Source organism: Leptinotarsa decemlineata, unplaced genomic scaffold, assembly GCF_025532065.1.
Source record: "Leptinotarsa decemlineata unplaced genomic scaffold, Ldec_3_MD MMD2_tig00000157_RagTag_RagTag, whole genome shotgun sequence".
Taxonomy (NCBI): Eukaryota; Metazoa; Arthropoda; class Insecta; order Coleoptera; family Chrysomelidae; genus Leptinotarsa; species Leptinotarsa decemlineata.
Genome location: NW_027412543.1, coordinates 1,849,349 through 1,873,908, shown reverse-complemented (window position 1 = coordinate 1,873,908; position 24,560 = coordinate 1,849,349). Strand labels below are relative to the sequence as shown.

The following is a 24,560-nucleotide window of genomic DNA, read 5'->3' as shown; positions in this document are numbered from 1 at the left end:
ATGGGAGGGAATAATCCGGACAGCTCAAGACTGGTGCTGATATAAGACGTTCCTTCATCTTCTGAAAAGCGATATCGCAAGTTTCGGTCCAATCAAACTTTCTACCCTTTTTCAGCAGCGATGTGAGTGGAGAAACGATGGATGCAAACTCAGGTATGAATCTCCTGTACCAGGAAAAAGTACCCACCAGTCTCCTGACATCTTTTACCGATTCTGGTCTAGGAAGCTGCAACATAGCCTTGACTTTATCGGGGTCGACATGCAATCCATTTCTATCTACAACGTATCCCAAATACTTCATTTCTGGCCTACAAAATTGACACTTTTCGAAGCTAACAGTGAGATTTGCTTCTCTCAATCTGCGGAAAACTTCATCAAGAATTGTCAGATGTTTCTCCAGAGTTTGGGTAACGATCACTACATCATCCAAATAGACGAAGACGTGTGGTTCTAGTTCAGGTCCTAGGACGGTATCGATCAACCTCTGCCACGTTGCTGGTGAATTATGTAATCCGAACGGCATCCTTTTAAATTGGAACAAACCACGCCCAGGAACGGTAAACGCTGTATACGGTCTCGACTTTTCCGCCACAGGAACTTGCCAATACGCAGACTTGATATCAAGAGAGGATAAATAATGTGCATTTTTCAATTTATCGAGCGTGTGGGAAACATATGGGAGAGGGTAGCTGTCTCGTTCCGTTACCGAATTTAGTTTTCTGTAATCAACGCAAAAGCGGTAGCTCCCATCTTTCTTCTTAACGAGAAGAACCGGTGACGACCAGCCACTATTCGACTTCTCGATAATATCGTTCTTCAACATCTCTGTTAGTTCTCGATCAATATGTTGTTGAATAATAGGCGACACTGGATAATAACGCTGCTTGATGGGTGGTGAGTTGGTCACGATGACATGTTCAGCTAGATTCGTACAGCCTAAATTATTCCCCATGAGCTCCTTGTTCTTCTCTACTACAGCGTTTAGCCGGGCCTCTTCCAATGGTGATAAAACTGTTTGTCCTCGAAGATGGTCCAATGCGTTCAGATAGCAAATTTCCTCAGAAAATTTCCACTCGTTGTGCCTCAGATTCGGAACCACTCCCATTGCTCTCCAGAAATTCGTTCCCAAAATTAAGTGATGAGGGACATCAGGAACCACTAAAACTCGAATTAATTTCAGCTTGCCTCTTAAACAAAATGGCACTTCACATTCTCCTATACTTTCACATACTTGACCATTGGCAACAGTGCAACTAATTCTCTTTGCTGAATTCAAATGTACCAAATCTTTTACGATTTGCCAACCTGGGTGTCCCAAGATAGTGGCTGAGGCACCTGAGTCTAATAACCCCAGTAAACTACGCCCCAAGACTTCAACTTTAAGGTAGGGTCTCTCATCGTTTTCGGCGTGATCCAGAATATAATCAAGGATTGGTTGAATAGCAGTCGCCGAGTGCAATTCGCGAGCGCCTTCCCCTCGACGATTCAAAGGCGTCGCTTGTCGTTTCCCGACACGGAGCAGTTTGGACAATTACGAACGGTATACCCTTTTCTCTTACATCTGTAGCATTCCAGTTGCTTCGGTAGAGCACATCCTATAGCACGATGTCCGGGTTGATCGCATCGGAAACATACTATCTCCTTCGACTGATTGTTCGACGGAATTCGTGCCGTTGCTATCTCTAAGGCATTCGATTCCTTGGTGACCTCTACGAAAGCCAAATCCTTCTCTATCACGTTGCCACGACGTGCTGATGGTTCTACGTAGCTATTGATTATGTCCCTTCTGGCTTCCATTCTTCGACATACCGAGCGAAGTTCTGAAATGGTTGTGGGTAAGGGTTCACGTAATCTGTCTTGGTAAAAGGGATGTAAATTCTTCATAACTATGTTCAGCTTAGCTTCCTCTGTCATTGGGCAACCTAGGCGGCTGAAGTAGCTTGACATCACTGCAAGATAAACTCCGATGGTTTCTGAGTGGTGTTGAGTCCTTTTCTGCAATTCTTCGAACAATGCGTCAGAATGATTGGCAGAGAGATATTCTTCTCGAAACTCTTCCACTAGTTCTTCCCAGGTCGATACTCGATTCCGACAATCTTTATAAAATTGATACGCCTTGTCAGCAAAAAGGTCCACACCTGAGTCCAACAAAACAGCGTTGGGGACATGTCGCGCCAGTCTCAACTCCTCTATTCCCTCGAAAAATGCTGTCACCGACATTCCTTTATCATCTCCAGAAAACTTCTTCAGATTCCATTTATAAGGCGGAATCATTTTACTGGTTGAGTATGGGTCAAAGACTGGATCTTCCGTCAGAGACGATCGAGCAACTGCTCCTAAGTTAGCATGGAATGATTGCGCTCCCAATCTGCTTTCTAATTGATTTAGTGCAACCGGCACACGCTTCGTATCACTTCTCTTGCTGCTGTCAACTTTATGTGAAAATTCGTCCATCAACGACAGAGCCAAACCCAGGAGTTCGGATTTCCGGGTTTCTTTGTCCTTATCCTTATCTGGGTCCATATTGTCTATACGATTCAACACATGTGCTAGCTTGGTCTGAAGTTTCATTGCCCCGCTACTCGTTCCAGAATCGGTTATGTCATCAATCAGCCTTCTGATATCATCTAGTTTCCCTCTGATTGCAGCCTCATCTTCCTCGAAAGTGAATGGATATGAAGGATATCGAAGACTCTCGCCGTACCTTTCCATCTGCATTACTTGAACCAAACGATGTCTCATTTCCTCACAAGTGCCAGTTGCTACGCCCCGATATGCTAATTCATAGGTCAGTTCGTCTTTATCAAGACGATTTATTACCAGTCTCCTTGCCATAACGCTATTCTACTAGAGTGGTATCAATTAAAAAAAAATATTTATATTTTTCCAAAGTTTCCAAAAGTCACCTACTAAAGCCAAAACGCAAAAAAAAAAAACCTTCTTTTAAGGGCCCCACGTTGGGCGCCAAAATGTCACCTCACAAACCACAAGAGGGGACTAAATCATCTGTCGGTAACAAATAAGACAGATGGGTATCCGCGGCTAAGCTAAACAGTGGAGACGGGAGTGGGTTAAACAACTTAGCAAATTTCAAATAGATCTTAATGGGCGCCAGGTAAATTTAATCCTCCAGATACCCTAAGTAACTCACAATATCAATAACTTACCAATTAATATTGGAAATAAAAGATAAAAATCCCCAATATGATTTATTCAGTAATCCTAACTTACATGGATTAACCAACAACGCTTCTAAGACAACAATGCAATATTCACACTACTACGCGATGTTCAAATGTCCATACAAGAGCGCGGTGTATCTAACCACGAATTCAATCAGCCATAAATTACGGTAGTAACGACGCTCAAAAAAAAAAAACTACAATACGTCGAGTAAAACTACCACGAAAATTGAGTAGGTGAAATCGTAAATACTAGTATCGGATGGTAAGACAAACTCGTTTGCGTCGCGTGAGCTCAGGCGTAGGCGCATCGGTGTCAATCAGCAATCGTGAAAGGAAGAATATACCTCAATTTCCGTTTCACAAATATCTATGTCAATCAGGTATCAATAACAAACTCTTAATCAATAAACGATAAACAAACACTATATCAACAGGTATCAATAAACATAAGGGCAACAATTATTCAAATATCTCAGTATATCACAAATATTCAATTAAATCAATTATAACTTGCGTGCTCCTTTTGGGCCACCCGGTATATGGTGTTAGGCTACCCTGTAGTATGGCGGAGATGGATCACCCTGTAGCACCGGAGATGGATCACCCTGTAGCACCACCAAGATAGATCACCCTGTAGCACCGGTGGATCACCCTGTAGTACGGCGGAGATGGATCACCCTGTAGCACCACCAAGATAGATCACCCTGTAGGGCACGACAAGCTGGACCAGTAATGGATCACCAAATAAGATCCAGAAAGAAAATAAAGGAAAACAGGAACCCTTGACGAAGACAAAAAAAAAACAGGAAGAAAAGCAGGAAGAAAAAAGCAGGAAGAAAAAGCAGGAAGAAAAAGCAGGAAGAAAAAGCAGGAAGAAAAAGCAGGAAGAAAAAGCAGGAAGAAAAAGCAGGAAGAAAAAGCAGGAAGAAAAAGCAGGAAGAAAAACAGGAAGAAAAACCCTACGGAAGAAAATTCTCAATCAGAATCAGATGAAACAAGGTGAGATTCAACCCCCATTCAATAGGACTATTTGACTAATCAATACCCCTGGTATATTTTCATCAAGCAAAGTAGCAAGATAACAAGGGTATATTTTTGGGTGCCCTGTATAACCATATGATCCGTAAAAATCAAGAAAATTGAATGAGTGTTGAAACCTCTCTTCAATACTAATATTCAGTTGAGATATAACGATGGAACCAGAAATTACTAAAATCATTTAAAACACATTTAATGGTAAAATTCTTACCCTGGCCAAGGGGTTTTCTATACGATTCTTCGTGTGCGGTGTTCTGCACGGAAGTCCTGCTGGGACTTGATGAGTGACTGAGGGCCTTCTGTTTCTTATGAATCTAGAGACGAGAAACGAAGGTTGTAGAATTGAAGAAGTGATATCATAGCTAAGATCACATGAGAGATGCGACAGTGATTCAGACATACCTAATTTCGGAAATCCTTCCACCTGGCACGAGTTCGGTATCCACCACAAATCCTCAAAAGAGCTTAAGTTTCCGACTGCAAATATCCACACCAAAATGACCAATCAGTCTTCCACTATACAATCCTGACTTGTAGAAATAATCCCCGTGAAGGATGGCACAAATACAACCAAATATATCCTACAATCAGTCTGATGATACCCTTTGAACTCCGAACCAAGCTCACCGAAGGCTAACTTCCAAATACTAAGAGAATGCCACATCTGACAGCTAACCAGTTGTTGCCACAGTGCATCCAATCTACACTACAAGCACCAAGGGGGCGCTGTGCACAACATCATAAATCTAACAATTCCTCCACAGCCACTTGATACATCATCAACAAGTCCATGACCCATCAAAACTCCTTCTCAAAGCAATGCAACCCTAAAACAACCCTTGACAACTTGAGTAACTGATCAATCCCTCACCCGTGAACAACTGTAGAACTAGTTCGGTGTAAGTCGACGGAACGACACTACGAAAGTTCGGCAGATGTCAACCAACAGCTGTCTCTTAACCTTGTTTACGAATATTTACAAAATATATTGTTCCAACCTATTTTCAACTATTTACCAATCCTTATTCATGCGATGGAATAGAAACATACAAGGTAAGTCGCCACATCCTTCCCTTTCAGTACAAATATTAGAGCATTCGTATTATTCAGATTATTTACCGAAAATATCAAACAGTATTCAGAAACCCAGAGGTAACTAATATTGTTTTTCAGGCGATATGGCTCTAATATGTCAGTTAACCTTCTGGAAGTGATGAATAACAATCTATGCAAGAAATATTCTCGGAAAGGTATAGGGAATAAGGCAGACAACGGCTGAAAAAAATGATAGGTGAAGAAAACTGAGAAACAAACAATAACAACTATTTCAACCTAGCGAGGAATTTCGGATCTCCAACGTCGATTGGCAATAGGAGAATGCGTAAGTACTGGTCAAGCAGTTAGTCAGGGAGCATACATTTATTCTTATACATTTCAGGTATGGTTTTCTATGGAACGGAAGATTCCCATTACTATGATGTTAAATGAATAAAATGAACTTGTAACTGAATTACATTGTTAATATCCTCTGAATAAAGATCTTAAAAGGTAAGGTAGTGTTTTTGAAAGGTCACATAAGAGCAGTCTGTGACGAAAAGTTCGTCATCAATAAATGACAATTCTGTCGATTCCATAGTAAATAAACGAACAATATCTACAATATTTACAAGTAAATTTAGACCGTTACAATGCATAAGCATTCAGCCAATCTTTGGATACCTAAGTAAGAAAATTATTATATTATAGTAGTAACTCAATCCTTGGCATTCATTTTTTCGAAAGTTGGGAAATTTTGCTGATGAGGTTGGGAAAATGTGTATTCCCTCCCTCCTGGTATTTCTTTTCGCTACGGCCCTGGTGACATGTTATTTTTAACAGGATTAATGATGGCTTTCTGTGAAATTTGAAACCGAAGTGTTGGATGTAGTAATGAGTCATTATAATATATAGCGTCAGAATTAGATTGGTTTTCTTTATCGCAACTCTAGTCATTTGGAATAGGTGGATTGGTGATTGTCACACGATACTGATTTTCTACCCATTGAGTAACATCGCTATTGAGATATTCAACCAAAGGCTCCCTGTCTTGTTTTTTTTTCGTCAGTCTGCAATTTTGCAGGTGTTATTTCCATCAAACTAAACATCTCTTGAACTAGGAGTAGATGAACAAGGCGGGAACGAGCGCAAAATCCCATGTTTTTTTATGGAGCTGTACTTATTGCAACTTTTGGTTCGAACTGGAATGATGGAAACGTGTGACGTCATCGACGCAGGATGGAACGAGCGATTCAAGCGTGGAACTCTGCACCTCGGCCCCCTTGGTACTCCACCAAAAACCTATCAGCTCCCTTAGTACTCGGCCCCCTTGGGATTCCGCATCAGCGCTCAGGCCCCCTTGTCACGTGATTTTAATTAAAAAAAGTTTATTGTTATGAGATTCGAACCTGGATTCTCCGTGCCGTAAACATTGTCCTTAGCCTCTACACCAACGTAAGATATTGAAGTTAACTGCGAATGTTGGGTATTTATAGCGTTAGTTTTATCGGGACCGAAATTGACTCATTCATTATACTTGACAGCATTTTTTTTTATTCCTATAGAATGAAATCGTCATTATCATATTGAAGATAGGAAAATATACTTAGATTTGGGAAATAATTAAAATTTCATATTAAGATCTGTATGTGTGTGTAGGAGAGAGAGACGCGTGTGACGTAATCGATTCAAAAATTTACGTGGCTTTGCGTATAGGATATTGAGAGATTCATTTGAATAATTTATCGTACAGAATTGTTTCATGTCCTGTTATCAGTAACCACACAAAGATAAGCGCTCGATTCATCGATACAAAAGTATATGAATACTTCAAAAGTTATAGAACACACATAGCCATCTATGAGTCACTAGCTGAACTATCTATTGGTTGAAGAAGGACACTGTAAACACTGGACTCATAAGACTGCATCTGTCAAATGTCAATACATGTCAGCATGACAGGTTTGGCATCGCCGGTTGTACAAAAATCGTTGTTTATGGGGCAATGTAGCGTTACCGGTTTTGAAATTATTCGTGAATGACTCGATGAAAATTGAAAACGTGAAAGTTATATATTAGTAATGATGAATCCGATTTGAGAAAAAACATTACAGATTGATGAGGCTGTATCGTTCCAATGTGCGATCTCTCAATGTTATAACAAACATGGCGTCGAAGTGTACAGGGTGCGTCAAAATACATCATTTGAGAAAAAGCATAACAATTCCACGAGGCTGTAAATTTCAACGTGCGATCCCTCAATATGTACAAGGTATCTCAAAATACATCATTGAAAAACTAATATGACGTCGAAGTGTACAGGGTGCGTCAAAATATAGGAAAAACCATGTCGATTTGAAATATGATATTATTCTGTATACAGGGCGTTTCAAAATACATCATTGAAGAAAAAAACATGTCGATTCAACAGAATTCCAGCGTTATAACATGTCGGAAGTCTCGTATCTTTGTTAATCAAGTTAGCATCATCAGGAGAAGGAGGAAATGACACCAAGGGTGTCGAGGAGTTATTGTTTTGCGTGCGACCGTTTTACGTGCGTTTTCGATCGTTTTTCGTGCGTTTTTGATCGTTTTCGATTGTTTTTCGTGCGTTTTCGACCGTTTTCCGTGCGTTTATTCGTTATCGTTTCATCGTTATTGTCGTAACGGTTCTTTGTGTTTCAATATGACAGTCATTTATCATTTACTGCGTTCCGCTAACCAAGTTAGCATCATCAGGAAATGACTAAAGTCCATGCTTTGTCATATGTAGATTCATTTTGCGAATTCTCAGACTCTTGAACGGAGCCTTGTGGAACACTCAACCTAACTTCTGTTAAAGAGTAGTGTCGGCCAGCTAATCAGATTGGAGAAATCAAATATCGCTCGATTGATTGTGCTAAATGAAAGTGAACTGGAGAATGTGGATCGAATAATAATAATAATAGTGATAAAACATTAAAATTTCGAAAGTGACGTAGTCACCGTGGGAGGTGATGGCGTGTGTGATAATTCGTGAAAATTAATGAGTAATTACAAGAAATAATAGCACAACTGTCAGAAGGGCTCTAAGTTGTATATTCGCTAATAATTATCGGATCGTCGCGTACAACACGTGAAATGAAAGGATAAGAAATGCAGAAGTCAACGACGAAGAGAAATCGAAGATGACGCAACATGTCATAAGGGTACTAAACCGAATATTTGTTAATGATAGTTGAATCTCAACGTGCAGTACATCAAATGGAAGGGAAACGAATACAGAGTGTACCGAGAGAGAATAAACAAAGATGGTGTAACGAATATAATATCCAACGCCCAATGTGAAATAGCATAGGAAAAATTGCAAATTCAACAAAAATCACTGAAAAAACTTGGAATTGAAAAATGTTGGGTTATGAACAACTATAAGTCTATTCCAATTACAGAAGCTTGATGCAAAACGCAGAATCTATCGACAAAGGAAATGAAAAAACCATTGTATACTGAAACATATGATATATTTGGATTCCTTAGGGTGAGAAGAATTCGAATCCATCAAAAAACGACCACTTCCGATGATTTTGACAGCATCCAAGGTGCATTTCAATTATTGCATATCATTAAAGAAAACAAAGTCTTTGTAATTCTGCGTGGATATTTTTATAATTTTTTTGACAAAACATTTATTATACAATGTTAATAACGTGTTCACCAGGAAGTTTGTAGATTCATCAGGATTGTTTATTTCGTAGAATATTTTCCAATTTACAGTATTCACGCATTCTATAAACTGTTATTTACCATGTTCAGTCATATGTCTGCATAAAATATACTTATCTTTGAATGTGGAACGTGTTACAATGGAGAATACAATTCCTTCATGGTCTGACATATATATATATATATATATATATATATATATATATATATATATATATATATATATATATATATATACACATCCCGATATCAATATGGCATCCATACATTGAATGCGCTGATAGGGCGTCCATCATAATTTGAAGAATTTACCGAATATATTTCATGGTAAGTACTAGAAAACTGATTTCTGTAGGCTGGCATGACATTTTTACCACCATAAAAAAATTGAGTTCACTATTGATTCGATAGTAGAGCGTCCGTCCGTCAAACATTCATAAGAACTCCTCAGTATACACCATCATCAGACATCTGATTGATAATAGGGAGTCCAATAAGTATATTTTCATACATGAAATAGATTATTGGGAATCCTTACAACGTTGCCAATATTTACCGCATTAAATGTAGGCAGCAAGTGGGTTTTAATTTCTTCACATCTGTTTTTCAACAAGCGTTGTGCCAACGACAAATTGCGTATGGATTTCAGGTAGCCGGTATGTATTTCATTTTTACATAGGTACCAAGTGATATTGACTGATCATGAAAAGTTTATTCCATAACGAAATTTTCAATATCATTCGATAATTTTTGTCTTGGTTGGCATATTTCCATTTTAACACTGTATGATATTTAAGCGAGCCGAATATAATGATAGGAGAAGTGAAACCGACACATGCATGGTGTGATTATTGAAAGTTCAACTTTAATTACAAAAAGTTCATTGTATATTTCCATTAGAAAACAGCAAGAATTCAAAGTATTCAAACTAGTTGAAGACGCCAAAATGACAGACGATAGGATAAATAATATGAATTACCAAAGAATGTAAATATTCACGGCCGTAGATGACAGTGTAAAATCTGTTTTCAGCGTTTGCGTGGTTTGCAGGTTTTTATGCCTGACGTTTCGTCTACTACTGCGGTATACATTATCAGAGGCGATGTGGTAACGGTTGCAAAGCCCGAGTTCGTGGTCGAGTTGTTGTTCCCGTTAACTGAGTTATTGAGCATTGAAAAATTTGGTTGTTGAAAATTGGACGTGCCTGAGTGTTTTGTTGAGCACAGTCATATTTACTCAGTGTCATATTTATTCCATTTGGCTGATACACACTACACAGGATAGCCATCTAGAAGGCATCAAGACCTGTCAAGATTCATTTCCGTGTATGGTATACGATTTTTCGAGTCATGCATTTTTCAATATTTCTTTAAGGACTGACCTAAATATTTTTTAATTTTTTCTAGAGTTTTTCGTTTTTAATACGCTTTTATTAGGTCGACCTGTATGTATGTATGTAACTATGTAGTCAAATCTAAGAAAACTAATTTAACCATCTTTTAAAGATCGTAGCGTTATGAAAATTGGCAGTTTTATGTGATTTTGATGACAATATGGTAGGTACTCTGGAGCTGATCTGATGATGGAGCCGGAAGATAGGCACTAGGATTCCATGATGAAATATCGTATCATAGTCGTGTTTGGTCTTGTAATGAACGTGAATCTCTTTTTATCAATGTGCTCCACAAGATCACATTATAAAAGTTCAAAAACATTATATTTTGTTCATTATGATTTTTTTTAGTAACATAACATATTGTTTTAATTTTTCTATATATTTATCATTATATCCTGTTTCTGTATCAAATAAAGACATTCGGTAAGTTGAACAAACTGTTTTAGCGCAATTTGTTTATAAATTGTGTATGACCGTATGGGAATTCAAAAAATTTTTATCTTCATAATATGATATTCAGAAAAAAATACGATTTTTAATTGTTTATGAACGTTTTTTTATATATCTCGAATGTTCAAATGATTATTCGGAGAATGTTTTCTATTTTGAAAATCATAATTGACATTTCTCTACAAATTGACAGAAACATTTTTCATAATTAATTTTATCATTTATTACCAAAACAATTTATTATTAACGCATTCTTAACCGTCAGAGTTAGTATCTGAGTTTGATACGTAGAATGCCTGAATCAGTTTTCGATATACTGGATGGTTAGTATTTTGTTGATCAACAATCATGCCGTACTCGAAGTTGAAATTGTCATCATCCCAACAACATCGGATGCACTCATCACTGTTTTTCTACTGCTTTAAGTTTTACTGCAGTTAGATACCTACTATGCAACTACAATGAACTAGTTTCAGTAATTCTAAACCTGCCAATGATTATGGTGTTTTCATGGGCAAAAACAGAGTCTCTGTTTTTTCTCATCCCCAATCTGTAGCTGTTGAAAGATTGTTAAGCTATGTTTGAACTTGACTAATCTGATCAAGAAGTGCTTTTTTCCGAACTTTCTTCAGCAGTCTCCGAAAATTATGGTTGAGGTGTCATTCGATTCGGAATAGCGTCTAGAAAGTTTTTGAAAACGGACGACTTCCGAAAATGAAAATAGCAAAAGTTATAAACAATTTAGAGAATAATAAAGAATGGATTTAATTTTTTGAAAATATTTCTAAAACTAATTGAGATTTTCAAAATCGAAAATAGGAAGAAATTTCCTATAAAAAAGTTTCAACTCCCGGAACTGTAGGACCAATATATATAATTTTCCCGAAGCCCTGAAAATGAGCTCGAAATCGGCTGTCTGGCCGCGCGTGAGCCGTGCCTGTTTGGGCCATTTTTACTAAAAAAAATTTCAGCATTTAAAATATATAAATTAAGGAATGAAAGAATTCAGGCATATACTCAAATGATAAATGAACAATAATCTGTCGGTAAAAAATGTTTATTGCAGTTATTCGATTTATTACGCTATTGTTAATTAACAATTTTCTATCGCTCGATCATCAACAAATCAGAAGTTAGATGAACATATTTCTTTAAAATTTTTATCACTCATTGTTTAAAAATTTATTATAAACAAATGCATTGTTTATAACATGATTGAATTTTTTTTGGATCTTAATTTTTGATAAAAATCATGATTTTTTTCAATTGTCTCTTGAAGAAATTTTTACAATGCAAAAAAACGCATTTGTTGAGTAACAATTTTTTTACCACCAATTAATAATATTAAGAAACCAATTTTTTAAAATAATTATTCATCTTGTTTTTAATTCGGAACAAAAACAATTTAATTTTTAAAATTCTCCATTGTGTATTGAATAAACAATTTGTTATGAACAAATGAATGTTTTCATTTCATTTTTGTTCCAGTTGCAATTGATGAATGGAAAAAACCATGCATTTTTTTATTCACTCCATTTTTTATCGAATTTATAACAAAGTTTTAAACAATAAGTGATGAAATAAAAAAAATATTTTTATGTAGCTTCTGATTTGAAAAAAAAAATATACTAATAATAATAATCAAAAAAAAATTGTTCTTCGATTATTTAATGAACTTTTTAATTCAAAAATGCAGTAAATGGTTAATAAATAACTGAAAAATAATAATTTTTCAATATTTTGGAAGTAAATCAATTCCTAACCGTTATAATCATAACTCTATGGAAGGAAAAAAATTCCACACTTTTAGTTTGAAAAATATCACACTTGCAATAATGATAATCGAGTGATAAAAAATTGTTAATTAACAATAGCATAATAAATCTAATAATTGCATTAAAAATTTTTTACCGACAGATTACTGTTAATTTATCTTTTGAGTATATGACTGAATTTTTTCATTCCTCAATTTATATATTTTATATGCTATAAATTTTTTTTTGTAAAATTAACCTAAACACGCACGGCCTACACGCGGCTAAACACCCGATTTAGAGCTCTATTTCAGAGCTCCGGGAAAATTATAAATATTGGTCCTACAGTTCCGGTAGTCAGGACTTTTCGATAGGAAATTTCTTCCTCTTTTCGAATTTTTTTTTTTCGATTTTGAAAATTCCAATTAGTTTTTGAGATATTTCCAAAAAACTGGACCCATTTTTTATTTTTCACTAAATTGTTTATAACTTTCGCAATTTTCATTTCCGAAAGTCATTCCGAAACATTGGCAAATGTTTCTCTGAAAATAGCTCAGCATTCTTGGATTATTCTTTCCTTCAGTGGCTTTATTGAATCAGATTGCGTCGTCTTTAAAACAACCTATTTTAAGTAAGTGGCCCAGAGGAAAAAATCTAGAGGAGATAGGTCCAGGGATGTGAGAGGCCATTCAGTAGAATCTCTTCTTCCAATACATTGATCAGCATAATTATTATCTAACCATTGAATAACTGGAACTACAAAATAATAAGGTTCCCCATTCTGTTGAAAATGTAATACATTTTCTTTCAAAGATAAATTGCCGTGTATGTCTCTGTGATTCTCTAATTCATGAACTATCCGAGGTTCGATAGATCTTTCTAGCATGTGATCATACATTTCGCCATTTACATTTTCTTCTATATACAGTGTGTAACAACGAAAACCTAACAGAGCCGTTTTTGAATATAAAAAGTAAGATTTTCAAAAAAGCTCGGACACGTCGATTTCTAATTGAAGGGGGACACCTTTCAGACTAATCAGATTTTTTGTAGTACGCACCCCCTCAGAGAGGTGCGTCCGACGACCTTTATTTAGATGGGGAAAGTAGGTCGAGTGGCACCTTGTTTTAAAGGTCTTTCGAATACCTTCACAACTCTGTTAAAAGAAAATTTTTGTAACGATTAGTTTTCGAGATAATTTGAAGTTAAAATTGCCATGCTGATAATACATTAGACAGACCACTCGGTAACTTGTATGCCTAAATAAAAAAAATTTTAAGCAGTTCTTCTTATCAATTTTTTGTTAAATAACAACGTTCGATTGTTTTGTTGAAACGGGTCGTGTATTGTTATTTGTTTAAACATTTCTTTCACTACTGCCGAAAGGGTTTCAGTTATTGCTTCATTTTTTGGCAACGACCAAAATGCTAATAAAACATCAATTTTATTTAACGAGCAAAAACCTGGTAAACACCTAAGCAGAAATCACGTTCTGGATTTGGTCACAAAATTCAGGGAGACAGGTTCGGTTTTGAATGAAAAAAGTGATGTTCAGAGAAGGGTAGTGAATGACGATAATGCGATTGTAGTGTTTGGTCAAGTCATCGCCAATCCCAGGTTAAGTACCAGAGGTTTATCCGCAATGGCAGGAATAAGCCATATGATCGCATGGAGAATCCTTAAAAACTACAAATACCATCCTTACAAAATTAAACTTGTTCGTGAACTCAATGAGGATGATTTTGACCGAAGACAGGAGTTTTGTGAGGGCATGAGTGAAATATTAATGCAAAATCCCGAACTGCTTTATAACATCTGTTATTCGGACGAAAGCTCATTTTATTCAAATGGTTGCGTGAACCGTTACAATTGCCGTTATTGGTCGGATGAAAACCCAAGACAATACGCAGAAATACATACCCAACATCCCCAAAAGTTGAATATCTGGGCCGGAATATTAGGCAATCATATTATAGGTTCATTTTTCATTGATGGAAATTCAACCCGGTGATTCTTATTAACAACTTCTTGAAGAGGCAATTCAACCTTCATAAGTAGGTGCCACTCAATTTACCTAAAATGTAATGGTGGTAACCAACCCCATCCCCCGGAGAAATCTCCTCGTAATAAACAAATAATTCGACATCAAATGGACACGTATTAGCAGGTTGTCATAAAAAGCAAAAATTTATTTTTTTTATGAGAGTTCTGAACGTAACTTGCACCTTAAAAACAATTTGATTTATTTTAAAAAGAGTTGAACTCAATGCAAATACCTTTAAAACTTCAAATTATCTCGAAAACTAATCGTCACAAAAATTTTCTGTTGACAGAGTAGTAAAGGTATTCGAAAGACCTCTAAAACAAGGTGCCACTCTCCTTCCCTATCTATCCCTATCTATTATCGAGACGAATAAAAAAAATAGAAGAGGCGTAAAATATTCAAGTCTTAATATTAATGCTACGATGGTAAAAATCATGTTTTTGAAAATTTACTAAATTAATAATAGAAAATAAAATTTATTCTGAATGAATTCTTTTATTTGATGAACCAAAACTTACTGCATCGAATGTAGCTTTGAAGAGTACCATTGAAGAGCATATCTTAAGAGCTTTCAGATAATGTATCACAAGTAGGTGGTTGCCTTTCAAAAATATGAAGTTGTGGTGGCTGGGAGCAAGGGTGTGAGAGAAAAAACAAGTTAGTCATCACATCATTTGTTTCTCCCTTTGTATTATGAAAGTTGTTTTCAGCGATTTCTTATATTTTATTTGGTTGCTCAGAGATAGACCTTGTAAGTTTTCAAATTGTCACCCTGTGTATGAAACCGGCGCCGACCTACAAACATACCAAATCAACGATATTTCTAACAAATCATTGAGACTTCCCTCTCGCAAAAACTATTGCATTGTTGTCAGTTATATGGACGCCTCATAATCGCTCACATGTATGAAAAATATACGGCACAAGTATACGCGTACCTCCCGAGCGCCACCAAAATAAAAAAGACTCAACTAGAATATACGCCAATACATATAATTTTGACAATGAAATTGATAAATAGGCGCCCATCTGAAATTTTGTCAGATGGAAGATAGGGAACCTCTGAACTGCCTGGCATGGTGAAACAATTCGGCGTCCATATATGGACGCCTCATTGAAACCGGACGCCCGATTGATAGAAAATTGTAAATGTACGGAAGCTCTATTGATAGTTGGATATATATATATATATATATATATATGTCAGACCATGTCAGACCATATATATATATATATATATATATATATATGGACCATGTCAGACCATATATATATATATATATATATATATATATATATATATATATATTTGTACTGCATCAGGTACTCTTCTTTGTGTTAGATCTTCTCTAGGAATGTGTATGGTTTTGTTTAATATTATGAATGCTAGGTCTTGTTGTGTTTTGATTTGTACTTGTTCCTTGATGAGTGATTTATGACTGTTAAATTTATGGATGTTCAAGTTTTCCCAAATGTCCATGCGGTTTCCTTTGTTGACTTGTTTTATGAGTTTTATGTTCTCTGATGTGGGATTATTTTTTTCTTGGTTTGGCCGATATAGAATTTGTTGCAGTCCGAGAATTGTTTACTGTATATCCCGTTTTGGTCTTTGTCATCTTCTTTTTCATAGTTGCTTATTTTTTGTGTTATCTTCGTGTTCGGCTTGTATGTGATGTTGATGTTCAGTGATTTGAATATGTTTGTTAGTTTTTTGGTTTGGTGTCCTACGTACGTAAATGCTGTCCATCGTTGTGTTGTTCTGTCTGTTGGGGTGGCTTGATCCTTTTTCTGTATTTTTTGTTTTATTCTGTTTTCTAATTCATAATAATAATAATTATTCATAGTTCCATATGAATACAATAAATATACAATTTATAAAAATGATAAAAAAAAAGGCTAGAAACAATATGTACCGAAAGGGTACTGTTGATCTTAGTTCTAGCCTTGAAGGAAAGAAAAGTAAACGAGAGAAAAAACAATTGAATAGAAAGAGAAAAAAAAATAGGAAGGAGAGAGAGGGAAGAGAGAGAGAGAGAAAACATGTCAAATTTATTACTGAAAATTTTTCAGAAGTATAAAACCAGTGGAATCAATGGCTTTATAATTGAGCAGCGATGAGATATTTTTTGTAACAGCACTCAAATGAAAAAACTCTACTAACTTTATATTTTTGTGGAATATTTTTGTACAAACTATATATATAATAACTGAAGGATCGTCGATATAGAGTGGTTCGATGGGGCGGCGGAGAAAGTAACCCTTTAAACCTCAAATTTAGAGGGTGTACATCGCTACGAAATCTTATTTTGTTATACAAATATGATGGACATTTGTTAATCAATATTTTATAAAAGAGGGTAGCCGAGTGTAGAACACGTGTATTTTCCATAGTCAACCAATTGGTTTCTTTAAGATTATATGAAATTTTGTCATATTTTCTGATACTATACAGGGTGTCCCTGGACTTTCTCTTTTCCTCTCGGGAATGTATAGATGGGTTCAAAATATCACCAGTACTTCATATAACTTATTTTCCTAAAATCCTTCGTTACCAAGTAACGGGCCTTCGAAGTTACAAAATGAAAAATGTTTTTCTTTGATAACTTTTCAAGTGAATATTCAAAATCATCCAAATTTTGGTAATTGACTAAACAAATGAATTCCTTCGATGAGCTTCAATGCAGGAGTCAGTTGTTTTGCTACAAAGTCAGGAACGGACTACCCCCGATGGTCCACACCCCAAAACTTTGAAATGACAGATATTTTTCAATATTTTTCAACGAATTAAGGTTACTTGGACAATTTTATGAATGAAAGTACTCGTGTGGAAAGTCGATAAAAATGTAGTCTTGATAAAAATGTAGTTTCACTCGACGACATCAAACCCGCTCGTCTACCATTATTTGAAATGAATAATTATCAAAGCAGAAATAATAATGATAACGTTAATTCAACAACATTTATAACAGGAATAATACAAAGTATGCTAAAATGAAGTCGTAAACAAAAAGTACAGTACCTATATGGAAGTTTAAGTCACAATTGTGATAGCAGATATTTTTTCAAAAGAAATATCAAGTTCTGTAGATTCGTGGTGTTTTTAAACTAACGAGCTACTCTACTATGAAATATCGAATTCATTCCATATTTTGTATGTACATAATACGTGTGGAATAGTCACGTTTCGTGTTGATCAGTTATCTGAATCTCATGAAACTCAACATTCGAATGTTTCAAATTCTTCTTCACAGCTAAACTGTTGAGGAGTTTCACTGATAATTATAATTTTATGGGAGAAATTCTTTAACACGAATCTGAATTTAGCTGAAAAAACGCACATCGGAAAAAATATTTACTATACTAATAAAAAGCAAACGAATGAACTACAAAAACGGCTGCACATGATTAGGTGAAAAATATCCAGGGAATAATATTTCTTTCACAGATTTTGACAAAAAAACCTTTCAGAAAGTTTTGATAAAAAATGAGAAACTGGAATGCGATTTTGTTTTGTTGAGTGGTGCGTTGTCATATGACTATCATTGTATTGTCAATATTCTATAGAATATTTTGAATTTTTTTGATATGGCCGAACAGTTTACATTCAATGAATATGCAGATATGCATGTATTTTATGGACGAGCATTTTGTAATGCTGCAGAAGCTCGTCGTCTGTATTCCGAGCATTTTCCCAATCGAACGGTACCGTCAAGAGAAACGTTCGAGCGTGTCGATCGCAGCTTGAGGAAGACAGGTATGTAATAATTATAATTGATAATTAATTTGAGCACGTTGTTTTATTTCGATATTATTGTAGGTACAGTTTTGCCAATACGAGGTGGTGAGGGCGCTCCTAGGACTGTACGTACCGTTGTATTGGAGGAAAATATTTTGGAAGCCGTCGCTGATGATCCTTTAATGAGCATCAGAAATCTATCAGAACAGTTCCATACATCCAAGTCCACTATTCATAGAATAATTAGGAAACAACTGCTCCACCCATTTCACATCTAGAAGGTACATGCCATGACACCTCAAGTTTTTCCAGCACGACTGGAATATGCTAATTGGTTCATGGATAGCAAAGAGAGGATATGACTTTTATTAATCGAGTTTTATTCACTGATGAAGCAGGTTTTAGTAGAGATGGAGTTATCAACTATCATAATCTCCATATATGGGCCGAAGAAAATCCCCATGGGATATTGCAAACCAAACACCAACGGAAATTCAACGTGAATGTTTGGGCTGGTATCATAGGAAACCATCTTAAAGGACCATTCGTTCTACAGGACCGATTGAATGGAGAACGTTATTTGGAGTTCATTCAGAACGATTTGAATGGACTTTTGGAACATGTTCCATTGCAAACCCGAAGAGATATGTGGTTCATGCATGATGGCGCTCCTCCTCATTTTAGTTTGATTGTGCGTGACCATCTGAACCATATTCCCCACAATAGATGGATTGGTAGAGGTGGGCCATATTCATGGCCATCGCGGTCTCCGGATTTAAATCCATTGGATTTCTTTCTGTGGGGGCATCTAAAAAGCCTTGTTTACGCTACACCTATTCACACAAGAGATGCATTGTTGAATAGAATAACATTACATTGTGAAGCCATACGAAACGACCCTGGAATGCTATTTCAAGTACAGAGAGTGTGTCTTCGCAGACTAAGAAAATGTATAGAGAGAGGAGGTGGTCATATCGAGCAGTTTCTGTAGCGGATTTTTCATTTCTGTTTGCTCTTGAGGCTCTTGAGTTTCGTTAGTTAAACGTGTTTGCATTATAAAAATTCGTTATGAACATTTTACCTATCATTTCCATTTTCCTTAAAAACTAATATTTTCGAATAATGGTAGACATCTCAGGATAAATGTTGTTGAAATAACGTTATCATTATCATTTCTGCTTTGATAATTATTCATTTCAAATAATGGTGAACGAGCGGGTTTGATGTCGTCGAGTGAAACTACATTTTTATCAAGACTCGTTGCTCCGATCGACTTTCCACACGAGTAATTTTATTCATAAAATTGTCCAAGTAACCTTAATTTGTTGAAAAATATTGAAAAATATCTGTCATTTCAAAGTTTTGGGGTGTGGACCATCGGGAGTAGTCCGTTCCTGACTTTGTGGCAAAACAACTGACTCCTGCATGAAAGCTCATCGAAGGAATTCATTTGTTTAGTCAATTACCAAAATTTGGATGATTTTGAATATTCACTTGAAAAGTTATCAAAGAAAAACATTTTTCATTTTGTAACTTCGAAGGCCCGTTACTTGGTAACGAAGGATTTTAGGAAAATAAGTTATATGAAGTACTGGTGATATTTTGACCCCATCAATACATTTCCGAGAGGAAAAGAGGAAGTCCAGGGACACCCTGTATATATGGTATCATCAGGAAAAGACTAAAGTCCATGCTTTGTCACATGAAGATTCATTTTGCGAATTCTCAGACTCTTGAACGGAACCTTGTGGAACACTCAACCTTACTTCTGTTAAAGAGTAGTGTCGGCCAGCTAAACAGAATGGAGAAATCAAATATCGCTCGATTGATTCTGCTAGATGAAATTGAACTGGAGAATGTGGATCGAATAATAATAATAATAGTGATGAAACATTAAAACCTTGAAAGTGACGTAGTCACCGTGGGAGGTGATGGCGTGTGTGATAATTCGTGGAAATTAATGAGTAATTACAAGAAATAATAGCACAACTGTCAGAAGGGCTCTAAGTTGTATATTCGCTAATAATGATCGGATCGTCGCGTACAACACGTCAAATGAAAGGAAAAGAAATGAAGAAGTCAACGACGAAGAGAAATCGAAGATGACGCAACATGTCACTAAACCAAATATTTGTTAATGATTGTTGAATTTCAACGTGCAGTACATCAAATGGAAGGGAAACAAATACAGAGTGTACCGACAGAGAAAAAACAAAGATGGTGTAACGAATATAATATCCAACGCCCAATGTAAAATAGCATAGGAAAAATTGCAAATTCAACAAAAATCACTGAAAAAACTTGGAATTGAAAAATGTTGGGTTATGAACAACTATAAATCTATTCCTATTGCAGAAGCTTGATGCAAAACGCAGAATTTATTGACAAAGGAAATGAAAAAACCATTGTAAGTAGATGAACAACGTATGTTCTGGACCAAAATCCCATGTATTTTCTTATGGAGCTGAACTTTCTGCAATTTTTGGTTCAAACAGGAGTGGGAGAAACGTGTGACGTCATCGACGCAGGATGGAACGAGTTTCGTAGCGATTCAAGCATACACGGCCCCCTTAGTACTCCACATCACCGCTCAGGCCCTCTTGCGACTCTTCCTCACCCCTCGGCCCCCTTGGGATTCCGCATCACCGCTCAGACCTCCTTGTCACGTGAATTTAATATAAAAAAAGTTTATAGTTATGAGATTCGAACCTGGGTCGTCCGTGCCGTAGACATTGTCCTTAGCCTCTACACCACCGTAAGATATTGAAGTTAACTGCGAATGTTGGGTATTTATAGCGTTAGTTTTGTCGGGACCGATATTGACTCATTCATTATACTTGACAGCATTTTTATTTTTATTTCCATGGAACGTAATCATCATTATCATATTGAAGATAGGAAAATATACTTAGATTTGGGAAATGATTATTATTTCATGTAAAGATGTGTATGTAGGTGTAGGAGCGAGAGACGCGTGTGACGTAATCGATGCAAAGAGAGATGGAGATCGAGGTTTTACGGTTGCTAGTGCAAGCAGGTGTTGCCAGTTGTACAATAAATCAATGTTTATGTAGTAATGTAGCGTTGCCAGTTTGAAAATTAAGTTATAGAACACACAGAGTCATCTATGAGTCACTAGCTGAACTATCTTTTGGTTGAAGAAGAACACTGTAAACACTAGACTCATAAGACTGCATCTGTCAAATGTCAAAACATGCCAGCATGGCAGGTTCGGCGTTGCCAGTTGTACAATAAATCAATGTGTATGGAGTAATGTAGCGTTGCCGGTTTTGGAATTAATCGTGAACTACTCGACGGAAATTGGAATCGCGAAAGTGATATATTTTATAATAATGAATCAGATTTAAGAAAAAATATGACAACCTGCTATCCGTCATTGTATACGGGGTGTCTCAAAATACATCAGTGAAAACAAACATGACGTCGAAGTGTACAGGGTGCGTCAAAATATACCATTTAAAAAAAAATATGTCGGTTCAACAGAAGTCTAGCATTCCAACATGCCAAAAGGGCACTACATTTCGTATCTTTGTTGACCAAGTTAGCATCATCAGGAGAAAGCGGAGCGAGAGGTTAAGCGTTGTGGACTCAACGTGAGGGCAATGGAAGAGCGAAGTATTCGACAATGACATTTCAAAATACGTTGTTTTCCGTGCGTTTTCGATCGTTTTTTGTGCGTTTACAATCGTTTTTCGTGCGTTATCGACCGTTTTACGTGCGTTTACGGTCGTTTTTCGTGCGATTTCGATCGTTTTTCGTGCGCTTTCGACCGTTTTGCATACGTTTTCTATTTTTTGTTGAGGATATCATAAGGCGGTGAGGTTAGATAAAAAAGAGAAAATGATTTGGAAATTTATCATACATTTTTATTTCGGTAATATATCACAAAGCCATTTATATAAAATATCTACGTTTTGGAGACTGCAATTGTAGTTGGTTCGCTTGCGAATGTGATGCATACAGGGTGAGACACCCTCGTTGTTGTCGAATGTGGGAACCATCCATGTTGTATTGTCATAGCCCTCCAAATTCACAACGCGTGTCGGTATATTCAACTCGTGAAATTTTTCAGTTAGAAAGTCATGTTTTTGATGTCCTCGCACATAAATGACATCGACACCTTGTAGATTTTTCATGAGGATGGCATCCAATTGATTATATTCCACAAAGCCAAAGGAATACCTCAATACGTGAATGTTTCGCTCCAAGTAACAGGCGGTACGACGATCTTCTTTACTCAAACTGGAAAATGGTGTGTTTGGCAGCAATAAGAAGTTGCTACATTAAATTCCAATCCTAATGGCTATTTCTTTAGGATGGAATTTTTGCTCGACGGTGAAGCCTTGAATATCTACAACAGCTATTCTCATGTTGACTCTTCGATTGATACTGAAGCAAAATCACATATTCAGCTCCATTTTTTAATAATTTCGCTGAGTGGGAGGTGTTCTATGACAGTGTCGTGCACAATGATACAATAAGCTTGTGTATTTTGTGGAAATCTCTCAGATGCTTCGATTTCAAGTTCTACATCAACACTGGAACTTTTGATGCTCTCATCCCTTCTGGAACAATCGATGACATAGAAAGCTTTGTCCGTAAAGACGGTGGAAGTGAGAAGAGGATTATGTTGATTGGTTATTTTGTAGCTGAGACCAAATTGTGAGTAGTTGAAATAAGCTTGCGAAAAATTTCCCTTTGCGAAATTCAAATGCATATTTTCCTTGGGGTAATTCTCACCGTTAAGAGTGAGCGTTATATTGGTAATATTCAAATGATTGAATATTGTTGGATCATTGTTGACTTTAGTGTAGTCACGATTTTTTTGGAAACATACAATTACATAGCGAGGGCTTTCGAGGAACGAAGAAGTCTTGACGGCCCATATTTCATTTTTTGCACCTTGTGTGAGAGCAGGCAGCATATGAAGTTCCCATTTTCTGAACGGTATGAGAATAGTAGTGTCTGCTTGGATAGCTTTCAAAAGTTGCAATTTAATTTGATCACGCGGAAAGAGTCGTTTAACTTTCAGTTCGATATTTTCAATTTCCAATTTAACTTCCGTTTTCGGTGTTAGTGCAGCAGGAGTCTCTTCTATTTTGAAACAGTTGCTATCATCTCCAGCTCGTACTAATCGAATGGTATGTTTACCGTAGGAAACACACTGATAATCGTTGAAGATATTCAAAAAATGCTTGATGGGTATGAGTATGTTGAATGTTAGATGAGTTGTGTTGATGACGCCTGTATTGTTGGGAATAGTCCAACCGGAGGTGGTCAAGTGTTTGATATTTTCGTCGGTGTAGCCTCTTACAGTACTAACAATTCCAAGTTCACGAACTGCTTCCAATTCCTTACCACTCTGCTCATAACTAGCAGATTGAAACATGAAAGCACCAGCATTGTTTACGAATGACACCTTACCGTCTCCTTTAGTCTTCTTAACTTTTCCACTAATGAACAGCAGACTATCGTACAAAGCATCGTAGGCATCAGATTGATTGATTTTGATTTCAATAACATCATTGTTGCGAAAAGATTTGACATATGGATAGTAGGTCCGCCATTCTATCTTTTGTATGGACTCATCGATTTGCGGTTTTCGGAAAATGTTGAACACTTGATTGGACAACATGATAACCAAGAGATTTCAGAAAAAATTCATTTTCCGTTGTCAATAATTGTCGACTAGTGGAGTTCTTGGTGAAGACTGACTTGGGGTATGGAGGTGTATTATTTTTATAGATAGTCAGCACCATGCTTCCGCTTCAATTCCAAACGAATCATTATTTCTTCGTTTCGGAAATCAATGAGCCTAGAATGTTGGTCGAGAACTCGCAGCGTGATATTGTTTATTTCATCTCTATGTGCAATAGGTAGGTAAATGGGGTTATTAAGTATTTCGTCAATCGCATACCCCGGATCAACACCAACAGCAAATTCGTATATCGTATGAGTCGGTGTGTCGTTGTAGAAGGCTCCAAACGTAGTGTTGCTATCTATGTGTATGGTGCGTACTTTAATGATATCCACAGTTAGATCGGATTCGTGATGTGAGTTTGGTTTGAGAAGAGTAGATGAAAAGCCCAGTATGTGAGCCAAGCTATTTGCAGGTCGGAAATCAATCGAGTGCTTCAGACAGAATATTTCACTTTTCAGCGTATTATTATTCGGTTTCAGATAGAAAAAATCCTCAGGG

At 36.4% G+C, this 24,560-nt stretch overlaps 1 protein-coding gene across 1 annotated transcript; it reads right to left on the bottom strand.

Moving 5' to 3' along the window:
* Window positions 1–1,485: 1,485 nt before the first annotated feature.
* LOC141481324 (uncharacterized) lies at window positions 1,486–5,907 on the bottom strand. The gene is made up of 3 exons (XM_074172722.1): window positions 4,626–5,907; window positions 4,435–4,537; window positions 1,486–4,144 (listed from the first exon to the last, which is right to left on the bottom strand). Exon 3 carries the CDS (start codon window positions 2,833–2,835, stop codon window positions 1,486–1,488), a length of 1,350 nt encoding a protein of 449 aa, XP_074028823.1. The 5' UTR covers window positions 2,836–4,144; window positions 4,435–4,537; window positions 4,626–5,907.
* Window positions 5,908–24,560: the final 18,653 nt, after the last annotated feature.

What these genes read in the sequence shown, in the direction of transcription:
- LOC141481324 (XM_074172722.1), bottom strand. Translation starts at nt 2,835, where the DNA reads ATGGCAAGGAGACTGGTAATAAATCGTCTTGATAAAGACGAACTGACC.